A 16,078-nucleotide genomic window follows, 5' to 3' on the forward strand; every position below is an offset into this window, starting at 1 on the left:
CAGGGTGTTTCTATGCAGTTGCTGGAGTTTTCTGGGTGGCTAATAATGCATTTGCAAACAAACAAGAAAATTGCTGACCGCACACTGAATTCAGTGCAGAATAAAAAAAAATATATATATATATATATATATATTTTTTTATTTATAAACGGCATGGTGCAAAAAGTGCTAAGTGCACATGGATTAATAAAAGCAAGAAGTTTCAGCAGATTGCTTTCTTCAGTGCTCACATTACAGCAAACACTCAACCTTTACTTTGTAGATCACTAATTAGGGATAATCAGCTGGATTCAATTGCTAATTGCACCATACAGTTTATAAAACACAATTATTATTATTGTTAGACCTTTTTTTTCAGTGTCCGCCTGTGCAATCAGCAATTTTATTTGTTTACAAAGACTTTGTCTCGATATGCACCTTTTTTTTTTTACATCTGGAGCTAAACAATTTTTTCTAGTTTGGCTAATAATGTATAAAAGTTGAGTTACTCCTACAGTTCATGCTGGGATCTTTCACACTCACTCCCTTCATTAGAGACCCTGCATTCTCTCAATGAATGTTCCCGCTGGATCCAGCTGGGTGAGGTGATTCACCCGCACAGTCTCTCTCTCACACACACCTTATTCACAGGCTTAATTATTCATCAACCGCTGATCTACCTGGGACTAACACTTGTTGTATTCAATAATTAATGAACACTAATGCTAAACAGACTAACAAAAGGGACTTGAGAGAATCCACATGGAAGAAGTATTTCCCGTTGCAGTTCACCTGCACTCGGAGGTGGGAGTCACTTTTACGCATTGCGCATCTTTTTTACACACACAGGCCGATCTTTAAACTCACTCCGTTTTGCTGTGGATTCGCTCAAGAAAGATTGAAGACAAACCAAAATGAGCTGCATGTCTCATATTGATGCTGCAATGTTAACAGCTGTTCTTGCTAAAGAAATCACACCACTGGAAATAGGAAGGTTCGGCGGGCGAGTTTATCCCTTTAAGCAAAATATCATGCTCCTATTTTTTTTTTTTTTTTACCACCCATAAAGAGGAAATGAAACAAACCAAGTGCATTACAAACCTGACACCACAGCTCCCAAAACAGAGCACTGTATTTAAATAAAGAGTAGGAACAACACTAAAATTTCAAGAAATACAGTTAATAAAAAAATACGATCACACAAACACAATATTGGCCACTCCGTAATACACTAACAACTTGGAAATCTGCATTAGGAATATTCACCTGAATTTCAGCCAAACAAACAAACAAGTTTAGGGTCATTTAGATATATACTTTTTTATACATAGTTTTTTATTTTATTTAAAATGTAATCAAATAGTGAAGAATAAAATATTTCATTCAGAAAAATGTCACATTAACAGAAGTAAAATGGGTTGAGAAAGACATTTCGTATTGAATTTAGATACACCAGGACACAAAACAGGAGCATGTACGATCTCAAAGTTAACAAACTTACATCCACTACACAGCGCTCAACCGCTGGGACTCAGAATGTTTTGAGAATTGAAAAAGGCATATACCAATGAACTATAAAAAATACTGTTTTTCAAAAAAACATTTGCCTAAAGACCGTGACATTTTTTTTTTCACATTTCAGAGGCAAAAGTTAAAGCTCAAGACAATGAGAATCTGTTTAAAACACGAGTGTAAACTGACAATGACATGAAGCTTCCCTGACTCTAAAATTAGGCCATTTTTCATCAAGCCATTATTTCAACATTTTTAACCATGTATCTGCATAACAGACAAAAATGCAACAGGTAAAAAGCTAACAGTCATATCTTAGCTTGATAGATATTATGATCCTTTTAGAATAATTTAAAATCCTAGTGTTTATATTTTAATTAAGCCTTATTTCAATTAAACATTATAACTTTTTTCCTCATTACATTCCTCAAATTGAAAACAGATCTGATAATCATCCTTGAAAATATCATATTCACTGAAACACACCAAAGTAAAACCAACATAAGTTCAGTATTATGAAATTAATAACATTTCCCATTTTAAAAGTTTATCAGAGATAAGAGACATAAAAAAACAACCTTAAACAGAAACTAAAATGTCTAAAAATATAACAACATACCAAATGAAAGAAAACCCTGAAAAGAGAATGACTATATTTTCACAATAAAAAATAAAAGATAGGCTAACCTGTTTTCTTCAGGCACATCTGACATGTTTAAATCTGTGACACTTCTCTGAAGTGAGTTTTCATTTCCTCGTTGTGTCAGGATAATATATTGCATCCAGAGCGATCTGGAACAGCATGCAGCTGTGTGTGTGTGTGTGTGTGTGTGTGTGTGTGTGTGTGTGTGTGTCTGACTGAAAGCAGAATAGCTGTTCCCTGTCGCCTCCCATAACATCAGATTCTCTTATTGCACTTAACAGTGGACAGTCCACGCAAACACACAACACACACACACACACAACACACACACACACACACACAACACACACACACACACACACACACACACACACACACACACACACACACACACACACACACACACACACACACACACACACACACACACACACACACACACACACACACACACACACACACACACACACACACACACACACATGTTCTGACAAAACTATCAGTATTAAACTAATAAAGTCATTCTATTTTGCATGAAGAAAATTACATATTTTTAACCATTTATCATTACTGTATATCTGCCAGTTTAAAACTTTGATTAAATCTTTGATCCACTTCAAATGTTGACTACTGTATAATAATTTTCACATTTCCGTGAAGAGAATTCGGGAAGAAATGCTCGTTTGTCATAAAAATTTAATGGTCCAAACAAAAGGGCTTTATTTTCTTATACAACACATAATTTCTTATTTCTTTTTTTTCTTGAGGTGAATTATGGCCTAGAAGTGTTCTTGACAGATTTTCTGAAATTCACCTAACTTGAGAAAGCATAAAACAAAAGTGTGCATTTCTTCTTCCTCTAGAAGAGTCCAGCTTGCCCAGTTAAAGCGACCACACCCTTTACTCCACAAAATAGGAGGCACTTGTGTAAATGTGACCGTGAGCCACAGGCATTTATTCACATTCACACACACACACACAAAACACATACCACACGCACACACACGTTGGGTTTCCAGGTTTTATGGGGACTTGATTTTCATACACAAACACACACACACCCAGAGAGGAGTCACATGGTGTCCATGTGGAGTGGACGGGGAATCCCTGTCAGGGCAGGCCCAGCCGTTACTGACCAAACAAACAGATGATGTCATCATCAGTGCTGGAGCTCGGCGTGGGTGATCCTGTTCTATCCTGCCTCACACAATCCCACACAATCCCTCCTTTATGAGAGTCCCTCTTGGACTTCTCCTCTTTTGCTTTCTCTTTCTCTCTCGGGCAGGTTTAACCCTCTAAGCCCTGGGCTGATCCGACTGTGGGGATTTCAATAAACACGATTCTACAGGATAAACTTAAAGCACAATTCCCACAAAAACAAGTCCAGGTCCCATTTCAATCAAAATCTAAATAAATAAATTTTGTTTGCATAAAAAAAATTAAGCAATAAATTACGATTTGTTTTCATTGTGGCAATATAATAGTCATTATTTTTATAATTAAGCATTTATAATTTGTATTTATATTTTCATGACAATTGAGCAAACAAATTGTGTAACACTTTCCTATAAGGCATTAGTTAAGGTTAGTTAATGCATTGTAACTAACATTATCTAACAATGAGCAATACATTTGTTGTAGTATATATGAATCTTTGTTCAGAGTAGTTCATTAAAAAAAGTGTTTATTGTTAGTTTGTCTTTACATAATACATAATGATTTACATAATATCAACAGACACAACGTTTGAAGTGTTTTCAAACTAGTTATCTAATGTTAAAAAATGAAAACTCATTGTAAAAAATTCTCATTACTGTAATGCATCCAAATATTTATTTTACATTTCAGTTTTTGTAATTTCCATTATGGTTATTCTCAATCAAATTTCTTTAATAGAGTTATACAATGATTTATTCACCATACATTTAAAAAAAAAAATCTATCTGCATTTCAGTAAAAAGAATTTGGTGACAGAATGAGCTTAATTGTTATAAAAAAAATTTAAAATAGGCTTCATTTTCTTTAAGTAAATATATTATCTCACTTCTGTTTTATGATTTGGCTCAGACATGTTTCTGACAGGTTTCATGACATCCACTCATGAATTTTTTGATTCAAAGAAAAGAAAGAAAAACAGAAAAGCACTTGGTAGACAGAAACAGCCTCTCCTCTTCACAGTCTTTCCTGACTGGTTTTCCTCACTGCCAAAACTCCACGACGCTTGGCAACGGAAATCTGTGTCACTTCCAATCAAAGCTCGGTTTGGAAACGGACACGGCCTAATCCGAGATCTAAATAGCCAGGATAACAAGATTGCAGTTTGTCATTTGTTTTTGGAAAAAAAGAAGCTCTCAGCCCTGATTGTTCTGGAAACATTGAGTGTGAACATCCTAAAAAATAAAGTTTCCACTTAGAACAAAAAACAGCCTGATGTCACAGAAGAACCTTCCACAAGTTCCACAGAGAACTTTTTATTCTCTAGTTCTAAATAAACAACAACAAAAATCAGTATTCTGGTGATTTTAAAGAACCCAGAAACCAAAAACTGATCTGAAGAACCTATAAAACTTTTTTTGATATACAAACCATATAGCAGCCAAACCTGTTTTTTTTTTGAGGGCACTCTCAAACCTCAATCACACATAAATACACAAGATAGTTCTTATTTAGGCTACATGTAAATAAATGTGAGCGTAAGTGTGAAAAGCATAAAACATAGTTAGGAAATCCCCTGTGTTCTACTTTTATAAGGTGCTTATATTTTTTTATATCGGGGGAATTTCGGCAGCTTATCCAAAGCCCCTCATTGGTTAGTTAAAAAACAACAACTGTTAAACAGTCACATGGGCGACTGTTACAGATGGTGTAAACCAAAACCCAAAATGTCACCAAAGCAAACCTTTGATGAGGACAGACCTTGATAACATATTAAAGTCATGTTTCTGCTGTATTTATGATATTCTGCTCACTAGACAGGGCTCAGATCCTATCGTCAGAATGAAAGTCTATGGGATTTTTTGCCAGTTTGAAGTTAACATCTATTGAAAATCATACATCCAATTGCTTAATCGCAAACGAGCAAGGTCTTCAGGTTTGAAGTGAATATACAAGTGCATTACATTAACATACCTGTTTTACACAGAACCTCTCTCTCTCGCTCACTCCCTCAGACTGAATCCAGCTTTGCTAGATGAGTCTCTTTGCATTTGAATCTGAAACCGAACTGAATGTGACAAAAGGACAGTTTGAATAATAAGAAAAAGAAAAGGCCTCACGCTGGAGACAGAAACTCTCTTCCATCAGCGTTCCCTTTCAGAGGGCTCAGTGAGAGAACGGTGGAGTTCGTGTCGAATGCAGCTGTCATCGCGACTGTATCGCACCAACACAAAAGCACATTCATTCCCGTCCTTTATGCCGCTGAGCTTTATTCATCCATATACTTCCAGCGAAGCAAAGGAATCCAGCTCTCATCAAAAATTAATATTACCGTATGAAAAGGAGGAAAGGGCAATGCATTCTTTTGAAAGCTGACGTGCCATTTACGGTAATTACGCGACGTCTCGTAGACCAACTGTTTAAGGCTGTGAAGATGCATCAACTGGCTTTTACTGGAGAATCCTTTTCAGTTTCTTTTGATTTATTTTCTGGGATTTTGCTATTTTGTATTGGCAGAAACGGCAAGATGGGAAGACGACGCGTCACAGGCTGGAATCGAACCCGTGTTTCCCACTTAATCACCGCAGATCTGACAAAACTCAGCAAATCATCAGATTAGAATGATATCTGAAGGATCATGTGACACTGAGGACTGGAGTAATGATGCTGAAAATCCAGCTTTAATCACAGGAATAAATTACATTTCGAAATAGAAAACAATTATTTTATATTGCAACAATATTTCACAGTATTACTGTTTTTCCTGGATTTTTTTATCAAATAAATGAAGTCCTGGTGAGCAGAAGAGACTTCTTTGAAAAACATTTTAAAAACCAACTTCAAACTTTTAAACCATGGTGTATATTCAAATAAATTCAACAGAATAGAAGTACAGATTTTGCGACCAGCTATAAAGTTGTACTGACATCACCCATAGTACTTTTGGTCATGAGCTGCAAGTATACATGTAATGTTTGAATAGAATATAAGCACACTGCACACTATTTTTTTAGAACACTGTTGTCACATGACATAGCATTTACTGAGGCCTTTTGGCAAATCACAAGACAGATTTTCTTTTAAAGGATCGAGGGCAGGATTTCTCTTATGCAAACGCATTAAATTAGCAGAACCTATCATGTAACTCCCCTCCTCCCTCTCGAAACCCATTAATTCATCCACACAGCGCCCGTCGACAACTACTTCCCGCACTAGACACCGCTAATGTGAAAGAGAATTTGAGACTTCCCCCGCTAAATGGATTTAGCCAAGTCAATAGCGGTGGAATTATGACGAGGCAGTCCGAGGGCGCTAAAAAGGCAGGGAACACCGTGTTGTTACGGGGCAGCCGAGGGGATTCGGCGTGGGTCATGTTTACAGAGAACATGCTAATCCCTCAGAGCTCATTAGACCGGGGCTGATCATGGAATTCATTCTGCCTTAGTTCTGCTGGGTAACCTTGATTATACATGTTATGATACATCAAAGCGTCGCTGTAGGAAAGTATAGGCAAGGAATCTGATTGGTTAGCAGACTATGTTAAATTGTAGGCTTCTAGGTTCACATTTCCAAAAGGAAATATGAGCTCATAAGGAATAGTGTGTAGTGTAGTGTATTGGCTGATCTTATTTAGCCTTCCAACCTGGTCATAGTTGGTTTAGCAGGCTGGTTGTAGAAGAGTTTTAATCACTACTTTAACTGGTAAGACTGGGTGACTAGCTGACCAACCAGCTAAAACCAGTGATATTCTGTGATATCGTGCTTTCTAAATTTGACTCAGGTTTCCTTTTACAACGCAAGTCTATTAGGATGTTTTTCGTTTGATCATCTGCCACGTGAAAAACGTACAATCACTCATGTGCTTAGTACAGTAACAGCTCACCTTTCCTCAAAAAAACAGGGTTTCATAGCAAAGTTTATTGAACCCAAGTATGAATAATAGTACTAGTCATGTTATGGTGTCAATAGCACAGCACACTAATCATATGCCTTCCTGCATGTGTGTATGTGTGTGTGTGTGTGTGCCTCAGGAGACAGGTGCTCCTCCTGTCTGTTTGTGAATAACAGAGTCCCTCTGGCTGGTTCATCTGAAGTTTATACTGTACTTCCTGTCTTCATACGTACACTTTATCACATCCTCATGCCATCAACACCTTCTTACAGACCTGGGATCTACTTCCCGTGACTCTCACTCCAACAGCTGTTCATTTAAAGTATGAAAATTGGACTGTATTGTAAAACCACATGACATTGTGATTTTGTTCTTCTTAATTGACTAGAGGAAGATTCGACATGTTGCAAATTTTTGAGGGGAAAAAAAGATGAACAACTGTGATGGCACTCTTTCCAATGAAGTGAATTGCAAATCGTAAATGAAAATTCACACAACACGCAACTTCTGCAGTAAAAAGAGATCACCTTGTTACCAACAAATTTCCATATTATACACTCATAAAATGTATAGTCGTATATGGCACTTAGCAAGTATTAATTTTAGACCCTGGTTATAGAGAACTGTCAGAAAATCCTCCTCCTTCACAGGACAAGGGGTTGTGGGTAATATCAGCCTAAACATCATGCACCAATGCATAAATCCACTGAAAACATTGCACTAATCCTAGTCTTAAGAGCGTATGATCTATTTGAATTAGGATGCAGCCGGAACACAAAATCTGTGGCAGCAGATTCCAGGAAAATATTGTGAGAATATCATTTGATTTCCATTGGCTCTTTTCGACATACAGCAGTATGTGTGTGTGAGTGCGTGTATGTCAGGCTGCCGGGCGCTTCAGAGTGTCAGCCAAAGCAACATGACGACTTACAGACCGTTGGAATGGCAGCGTGTGTGTGTGTTTACGAGTTGTTTTCTGTGATTTCCCGCTTCGATTAGAGCCTGGTTGGAGGCGGCATTATGTAATCTAACACGGCAAAACACACCCGGTGAGACGAGCAAAACCGAGAGTCTACAAATAACAATTATCCATCTCTCCCTTCATCTTCACCTCTTCCGCAATGCACCTAATTGCACATAATTTTTCTATATCTCCACAATTCGCTCTCTCTCTCTCACCTGTTCTTTCTATATGTTCTCCTTCAATCTCTTTACTGTATTAGATGCAAAGCTTACTATGACTATTAGTTGAACTCTGACGCAGCTTACCCCATTCTATAGGGTCAAGAGTGTTTGGAAAAACTGCAATAAAGAAAATACAAATTAGATATACACAACACTAGCCGACAGGGACATTTAATTTCCGTTTGTTTGGACATGTGGTCATTCTTACTGTTGAGTTCTGCATAAAACAAATATTACTTCACTAACTTAATTCATGCTCAGAGCTCCCTGTCTATTTCTCTGTCCATTCATCCAAATGATGAAGATCTCACAGCTTCAGCCGCGGTCCATCAAATGCCAACTTCAAAACAAACTCTCTTACTCAAACAAACACACACATGGTTGCATGAAATGCCTGTGAACGGGGGTCATTTGTCTTTCTGGTGTTCATGTAAACCAGAACTCTCGAGCCAGGCCTGTACTGAGTGTTTTCAGCATTACGTCCATCTCTGACTCGGTTGCATAACCGTTCATTCATTCTGGGCTGATCCTCTCCACCCAGTCCAGTTATTCAACCCTTGGGGGGGGGGGGGGTGCATGTAGAGTGTTGTTCTGGCACTGGTCAGTATTAAAGTTGTACGCCCTATTAAGACTATTAACCATTAGAGCAGAGAGGAGAGACTCATGACCTTGCTGCGCTAATCGACCGTAAGCTAACCTACAGTAATCCTGACATGACGACTGACAAACACAAGAAAAACAGAATTAAACAATATAAATATAAACTTAAGATCAGATAAATCAAACACTTAAATAATTCAAAGAAACACGTAAAGCTAAACAAATGTACAGAACTTTTAAATGCTGGCCAATTACGTAACATTAAGAAATAAAAATAAAGAAATGTCAAAATGGTCAAATCATGCTACAATTTCAAAAAGGCAAATGTATGCAACAGATCATGCATAAATAAATAAAAAAGCTGGCCAATCATGCAACACTTTCATAAAATGCAAATATAAAGCTGACAAAAAAGCCTCTATATATATATATATATATATATATATATAAAAATGCAACAAAATTGAGTTTTTACTGGCCAATCAGGCAACAATCAAAGAATACAAACATGAAGCTAACGTATCAAGCAATATTTTAAAATAAACAAAACACATATTCAAAGATTAACAATTCTACCATGGTTTTATAAAATGCAAATATAAAGTGGAACAGTATTTAATTTTTTTTTTGGACAAATAGAACACAAATCTGGCCAATTGCACACTCACGGAAATTTAAATAATATATATAATAATATTGTAAACCTGATGAATTAGGCAACTTTCTTTTATTAACAGGCCCAGTTATGAAACCATTTTTAAAAACTACAATTGTAATATTTGCATATTGGGCAAAAAAATCTAAAAATTCTAAAACATTAAGCTGATCTATTAAGCCAGAATTGTACACAAACAAACAAATAAATGCAAAACCGACCAATTGTGCATTGCTTTCATAAAATCCAAATATAAAGCTGACCAATCATGCAACAATCCAAAAAGCACAAACATTAAGCTGGCCAATCGTGTAATACTGTATAAATAAATAAAAAATTACAAAACTGTCAAAAATACAATCGTAAAGCCAGTCATGCAAGACAGATGAACAGCCAATCATTCAAAACAAGTCTAGTCAAGTCAAGTCTAGACTAGAAAAGAAGTCAGCATGGGAAAGGAGGTAAACATGCTATGATCGTACACCTTCACACAGAGTACCTGAGCAGTGTTGATGTAGTGATGGCAGAGCTGATCCGTTTGTCTTCCAGTGAAAGTGTGTCTGTATCAGGACAAGCCAGATTTCCCTGAATCGCTGGGGAACACCTGGACCTCCCCTAAGAGTGTGTCCTCTCTCTCAAACACACTCTGACCGCATAACCACCTCCGACCACAACAGACAGCGGACAGACCTTGCCTAGAATCTCTCTCTTTCGCTTTCGACTGTAAAGCCGGCTGGGTGTTGATCGCTCACTCACTCACTCACTCACTCGGTCATGTAAAAGCTACCGTTTACCAACCCTCCCTCCTTCCCTGTATCTCGGTGTCTCCTCCTCCTCTGCTCTTTTTTTCCCCAACTACTTTTTTAATCCCTGTGCTAAATCACTGGGAAAGCCCTGACTACCGCCATGCTGACTTCCTCTCTCAGCGAATAAAGAGACAGAGAGAGAGAGAGAGAGAGAGAGAGAGACACAAAGCAGGACGGAAGGTCTATAAAAAGCTGGCTGCCTAATTCCTTCGGCTGAACGCTTCGAGCCACACACACACACAGCGATGGAAGCTGAGAGTTTGTCAGCATCAGATTAGCTTCTAACCCACTTGTGGAGAGTCGCCGCCCACGGTACCGCCATACACTCCTATTAATACACAAGTCGGGCCCACACACTCCACACAAGAACATACACACGCTCAGAGGCGTACATAGACAAACAGATGCTCACACACACACACACACACACACACACAACACTCAGATCTGCCAGGCCAGTTACAGTAATCAGCCCATGTTTTCGGCATTTTGAGATTAGGATATTGGTAAACAACAGATGAATCAGCAGATACTTCAGAATTTACATTACAACATTTGGATTTCATTTTGAGGCTGATCATTTTTCTGTTATCATCTGATGTCGCTAAATCACAACATTGAGACATCCAGCATTTTGATATTAATCAACAAACAATTGGCTAACATTTTGAAATGTATATTAACAATTATATAATAGTACAACACTTTTAGATTATCAACATCGGCTGATAACAAAATAGCCTAATAAGATTTAGATCAAGATTTACAATGTATTGTGATATTGAAATGTCACATGCTGCTAATGGATAAATTATATAATATTTTGAGATTACCAACATTGGTTAAATCAGCAGATACTTCAAAATGTACATTTTGAGGCTGATTATTCAGTTGTCATATGATGTCAGTAATCACAACATTGAGGCATCCAACATTTTAATATTATCCATGAATAACATTGGTTGATAACCAAATAATCAGATGATATTGTGAGATTTTTAATGATTTAGACTACATTACAATATCGAGATCACCATATTATCACACATTTTAGAGGCTGTTAACAGATTAGCCAATATCAGCCAATTATTTGCCATTTAGCCGATATCAGTAACCACAAAACATTGAGAAATACATTCAGATGTACATGATGACATTTGAAATGATCAACAAAGGCTGTTTAACGAATAATTGGCTGAACGCTGTTCATATTTACATAACGTTTTTAGATCGTCAACATCAGTCAATAACCGAATAATCAGATATTCTGAGATGTATATGAAGATTTACAGTACATTGCGCTATTGAGTTTACGATAGTGAAATGTCACAGGATGTTAACCGATTAATCAAACAATATTTTAAGACTACCAACATAGGCTATTTATCATTCAGCTGATAGTAACCACAAAACATTGATATACATTTAGATTTACATTATGTGATTTTTAATGATTCACTTTTTTAAGAGCTTTTAAATGAATTACTGGCCAAACAACATTCATCTTCACAAAATGTTAAGTTTTTTTTATAATCAACATGATGATATAGAGATTTATAGAGAGCTACATTACATTGATACATCTTGTGATTATCGACATAAACCATACACTGATATTTACAGATTTACATTATAATATCCATGCTGACTTTGCTGATTAAAAGTGCAAATTCAATGCGTCAACATCTGAAAACAGCCTAAATGACAGACAATAATAAACTTTTAATACATATTATATAAAACAAGTATATAAGTGCACTGTGTACGTCTTATTTGCTAATATTACATTGTATTTTACGTGAAAAAACATGCTAGAAATCAAATTTGGGCAATGCAAATTTAATAGCATCGTCCCCAACTCTTGGGCAACACAACACACAAGAACACACACACACAAATGCCTCTATATAGGTGAAAAACAACTTAAAGTAACGGGAAAAACATGACCAGTCCCCATCATGACATGCTCTCATCTGCTGGGGTAAACTGTGCCCACACACACATATATTAGACGCTAACACACCGGAAGGCATGCAAACACACACAAACACACGCTTACCTATACACAGCTGTCTGTGACTCTCTGGTTAACACCTGCTAGAGCTTTGTGTTATGGGTGGATGAGTTCTGTTCTCACACTCGTACAGACACACACATGGATATGGCGTTAGTCATCATACACCTAGACTAACACACACTTATAGACCTCAGGCGCAGTTTAGTCAGAGCCCAGCGGTTCTCACGCTCAGAGCACACACACACGCACACACTGTCACAACCTTATTCCTATAAACAAGCCCTCACACATTCACAAACAGACCCATATACACTGAAAAACTGTGCTGAATACCAATAATGCAATGGACTATTCAATTTCCTGGTGCACCAATGAAACAAAAGTAATATAATACAAAATAATCATTTTAGAATCATTTTAATTTTAGATCACAAATGGGCGATTGAATTAAAAATGCTAAATGATGAGGTCATGTGACATCAGTGTTGCATAGTAATGTTTACCTTTGGATGTTGCTTTATACTCTACCATTCAAAAGTTTGGGGTCGGTAAGATTTTTTTTATATATATATTATTTAAAAAAGTCTCTTCTGCTCACCAAGGCTGCATTTGTCTGATATTTTTATTAAACATTATTTCAATTTAAAATGACCATTTGCTATTTGAATATATTTGAATATGTAATGTATTCCTGCAGATCAAAGCTGAATTTTCAGCATCATTACTCCAGTCTTCAGTGTCACATGTCATTCTAATACGCTGCTTTGCTGCTCAAACACATTTATTATTATCAATGTTGAAAACAGTTGCGCTGCTTCATATTTTTGTGGAAAACGTGTAACATTTTCTTGGATGAATAGAATATTTCATCTTTTGTAACATTGTAAATGTCTTTAAAGTCACTTTTAATGCATCTTTGCTGAATACAAGTATCAATTTCTTTCCAAAATTATGAACGGTAGAAAAAAAACAGGATGTAGTGTACAATCTATAGTGTGCAGTGAGTCGTCATTTCATACTGTCAGAAGTGTTTGGGTGCCGCCCTTGTGTTCTCCACACAGGAAATGCATGGTTTCTTACTAATATGTTTCTAATTTTTGGATGTATGAAAAGAAAAGAGGAGGGAAGCCTCAGAGAAGATTCACTTCTCCAGAATTCCCATGGCAACAGCTGAAGGAACACGAGAGAATGAAGAACTCGCATGAACCGCAAACACATCTCCACCTCTTCCCATTCATCCCTCTCTGCCAATCAACATCTGTCTTACTCTTTTTTCTCTTTTTCAAACACCCATTCATCCTAGCTCACTCCCTCCACATGTTCACGGCAGAACGGTTTAACCCTTTCCTGCTCATAATCTCTTGTTTCTACTTTCACACCTTCACGTGTCTCTTTAGCACTCATTCAGAAATAAATCTCTGCTCTTTTGCGAGCGCGAGTTGTTCCCAAGCACACCCCGGTCATTTTCTCAGCAGAAATCAATACTCAGCATTATTTTATTTCACAAGCTCTTCGATTTAAATCATACACGCCTCTCAAATTATTTAGTTCACACCCTTTTCATCGTAATATACCAGAAATATAATTATGATGCCATCACACAATCTCATCTTCAGAATTTCAATAGGTGTTTTCTCTGTTGCTGGGTTGAAAGGAATATCAGAGTTCCTACACTGTTCATTTCCTGGATAATAGATATAAATCCCAATCTACTTATCGTTTCATTGAATATCCAGAATAAGTCAAATTAGTTAGAAATGGCAATTTACATTGACTTCCACGCAGGGTTATTATCTACAAACTAATACTAAAAATAAAGCTGTAATAAAATAAAATGTGACTATAAGGCATGACATGAAGATACTGAAATATTAGATGAAAAACTTAAACTAAAACATTTGAACTGAAATAAGATGAAGCACTAAAATTATTAACTGGAAATAGAGACAAAAGCACATAATAATATGACAAAACATTTAATTAAAATAAAAGCTAATAATTTAAATGTAAAAGCTAATTGAAAATACATTATGAGGGTGTATAAATAATACTTAAATAACCCTGCTTTAAAAGATTGACTCGGTTTACTGTCTTAATAATAGTAATAACAACAGTAATATTTCTTTTCTGGAGACATATAACAATAGCTGAGAGGGATGGGGACAATTTATTTTAACCAATTACATCAGAACATATTGAAGCTTTTTTCTGCCACAATATTAAAAAAAAGGTAGGCTAATTGTCATTTTTTATCTCACAATTCGGACTTTTTTTCCTCACAATTGCAAGTTTATATCTCACTTTTTTTCAAAATTGCGAGTTATAAAGTCAGAATTGCGTAATTCTAAATTTTTCTTACAATTCTGACTTTTTTTTCTCGCTATTGCGGTTTCTTTTCTCAGCATTGTGAGATAAACTTGCAATTGCGAGTTGTAAAGTCCAAGGGGGGGAAAAGACTGACTTTGTTCTCAGAATTGCGAGTTTATATCACAGAGTTATGAAGATTCCCGAGATGTAAACTCGCAATTACGAGAAAAAAGTCAGAATTGTGGGGTAAAAGGATAAAAAAAAGTGTTTTTTAAATAATTATCTTTTAAATTGTTTTATTCCGTTGCGGAAACAAGCATCCATAGTAGGAACCCATCAGATCCAATCAAATTACAAAGAACAAAATGAAGCTCCGCCCTACATGGTTTCCCTCTGAACATTTTGTTTCATTCAAAATCTAAATGCACAGCGAATGCAGTTTCATGATCAAAGGTGTCGTGAACATGCAATATGTGTGTGTCGGCTTACACAATCAATAATAACATCAGTCATAAACGTTTGACCCAGCAGAGAACAGCACGAGCAGCGACAGTTCCTTGTTGTCACAGCTGACGCGTCTGATTGGACGGGAACTCGCCGGCAGTCTCGCATCATCCACAAGGTGCTTCACTGTCATAATAATGTGCTGAATCTCATTTACATGTAAAACACTTCACTTGTCTGGAAAGCACTTCACGGATGCAGTGGTTCATTCAGACGCTTGTCCATGTAGTTATTTGTCTTTCTGATAGCTCTAACTCTGCCTAAGCCATCAGGTCAATAAGTGATCAAGTTTAACAAACTAAACTATACTATATGAAGTAATAAAAACCATTGTTTCGTACTTATAACATTTAAAACTACAAAATGTTCTCTTTTACAAAATATGTAAGCATTTATGAAAATACAGCTCTATAGTGTGCATGTGTGTGTGTACGAGAGAGAGAGAGAGAGAGAGAGAGAGAGAAACGTGTGTAGAGATGTGAAAAATGCCATTATTTCATTATAATTTGTGCTTTAATATAATAACATTTTTCTCCATCAGTTATTTTTGTGTTATATTATATGAACTTGCTAAGTCACTCAGAGCTGAAAATAACGGTTTTGAAGGACAAGGACAAAGCCAAGGCTGGAGAGAGAGAGAGAAAGAGAGATAGAAAGAGAGAGAGAGAGAGAGAGAGAGAGAGAGAGAGAGAGAGAGAGAGAGAGAGAGAGAGAGAGAGAGAGAAGAGAGAGAGAGAGAGAAAGAGAGAGAGAGAGAGAGCGAGAGAGAGAGAGAGAGAGAGAGAAAGAGAGAGAGAGCGAGAGAGAGAGAGAGAGAGAGAGA

At 36.6% G+C, this 16,078-nt stretch overlaps 1 protein-coding gene across 6 annotated transcripts in view; it reads right to left on the reverse strand.

Moving 5' to 3' along the window:
* Positions 1 to 16,078, reverse strand: part of hivep1 (HIVEP zinc finger 1) — a 60,947-nt gene that overhangs the window by 22,591 nt on the left and 22,278 nt on the right. The window contains exon 1 of one of the 6 annotated variants that reach the window (XM_077194874.1): positions 12,487 to 12,620. The exons of 3 other annotated variants lie outside the window; for them this stretch is intronic. Coding sequence is in view for 1 of the 3 variants with exons in the window: in XM_077194872.1 (XP_077050987.1) it covers positions 2,179 to 2,197 (19 nt within the window). In the remaining 2 variants the exon portion in view is untranslated. Of the gene's footprint in view, positions 1 to 2,178; positions 2,266 to 10,120; positions 10,802 to 12,486; positions 12,621 to 16,078 lie in introns of those variants that run through there. 2 more of the 6 variants (XM_077194873.1, XM_077194872.1) reach the window with 2 other exon arrangements.

This window comes from Siphateles boraxobius, unplaced genomic scaffold (genome assembly GCF_051911475.1).
Source record: "Siphateles boraxobius isolate OS27281-9 unplaced genomic scaffold, OSU_SipBor_1 33, whole genome shotgun sequence".
Lineage (NCBI taxonomy): Eukaryota > Metazoa > Chordata > Actinopteri > Cypriniformes > Leuciscidae > Siphateles > Siphateles boraxobius.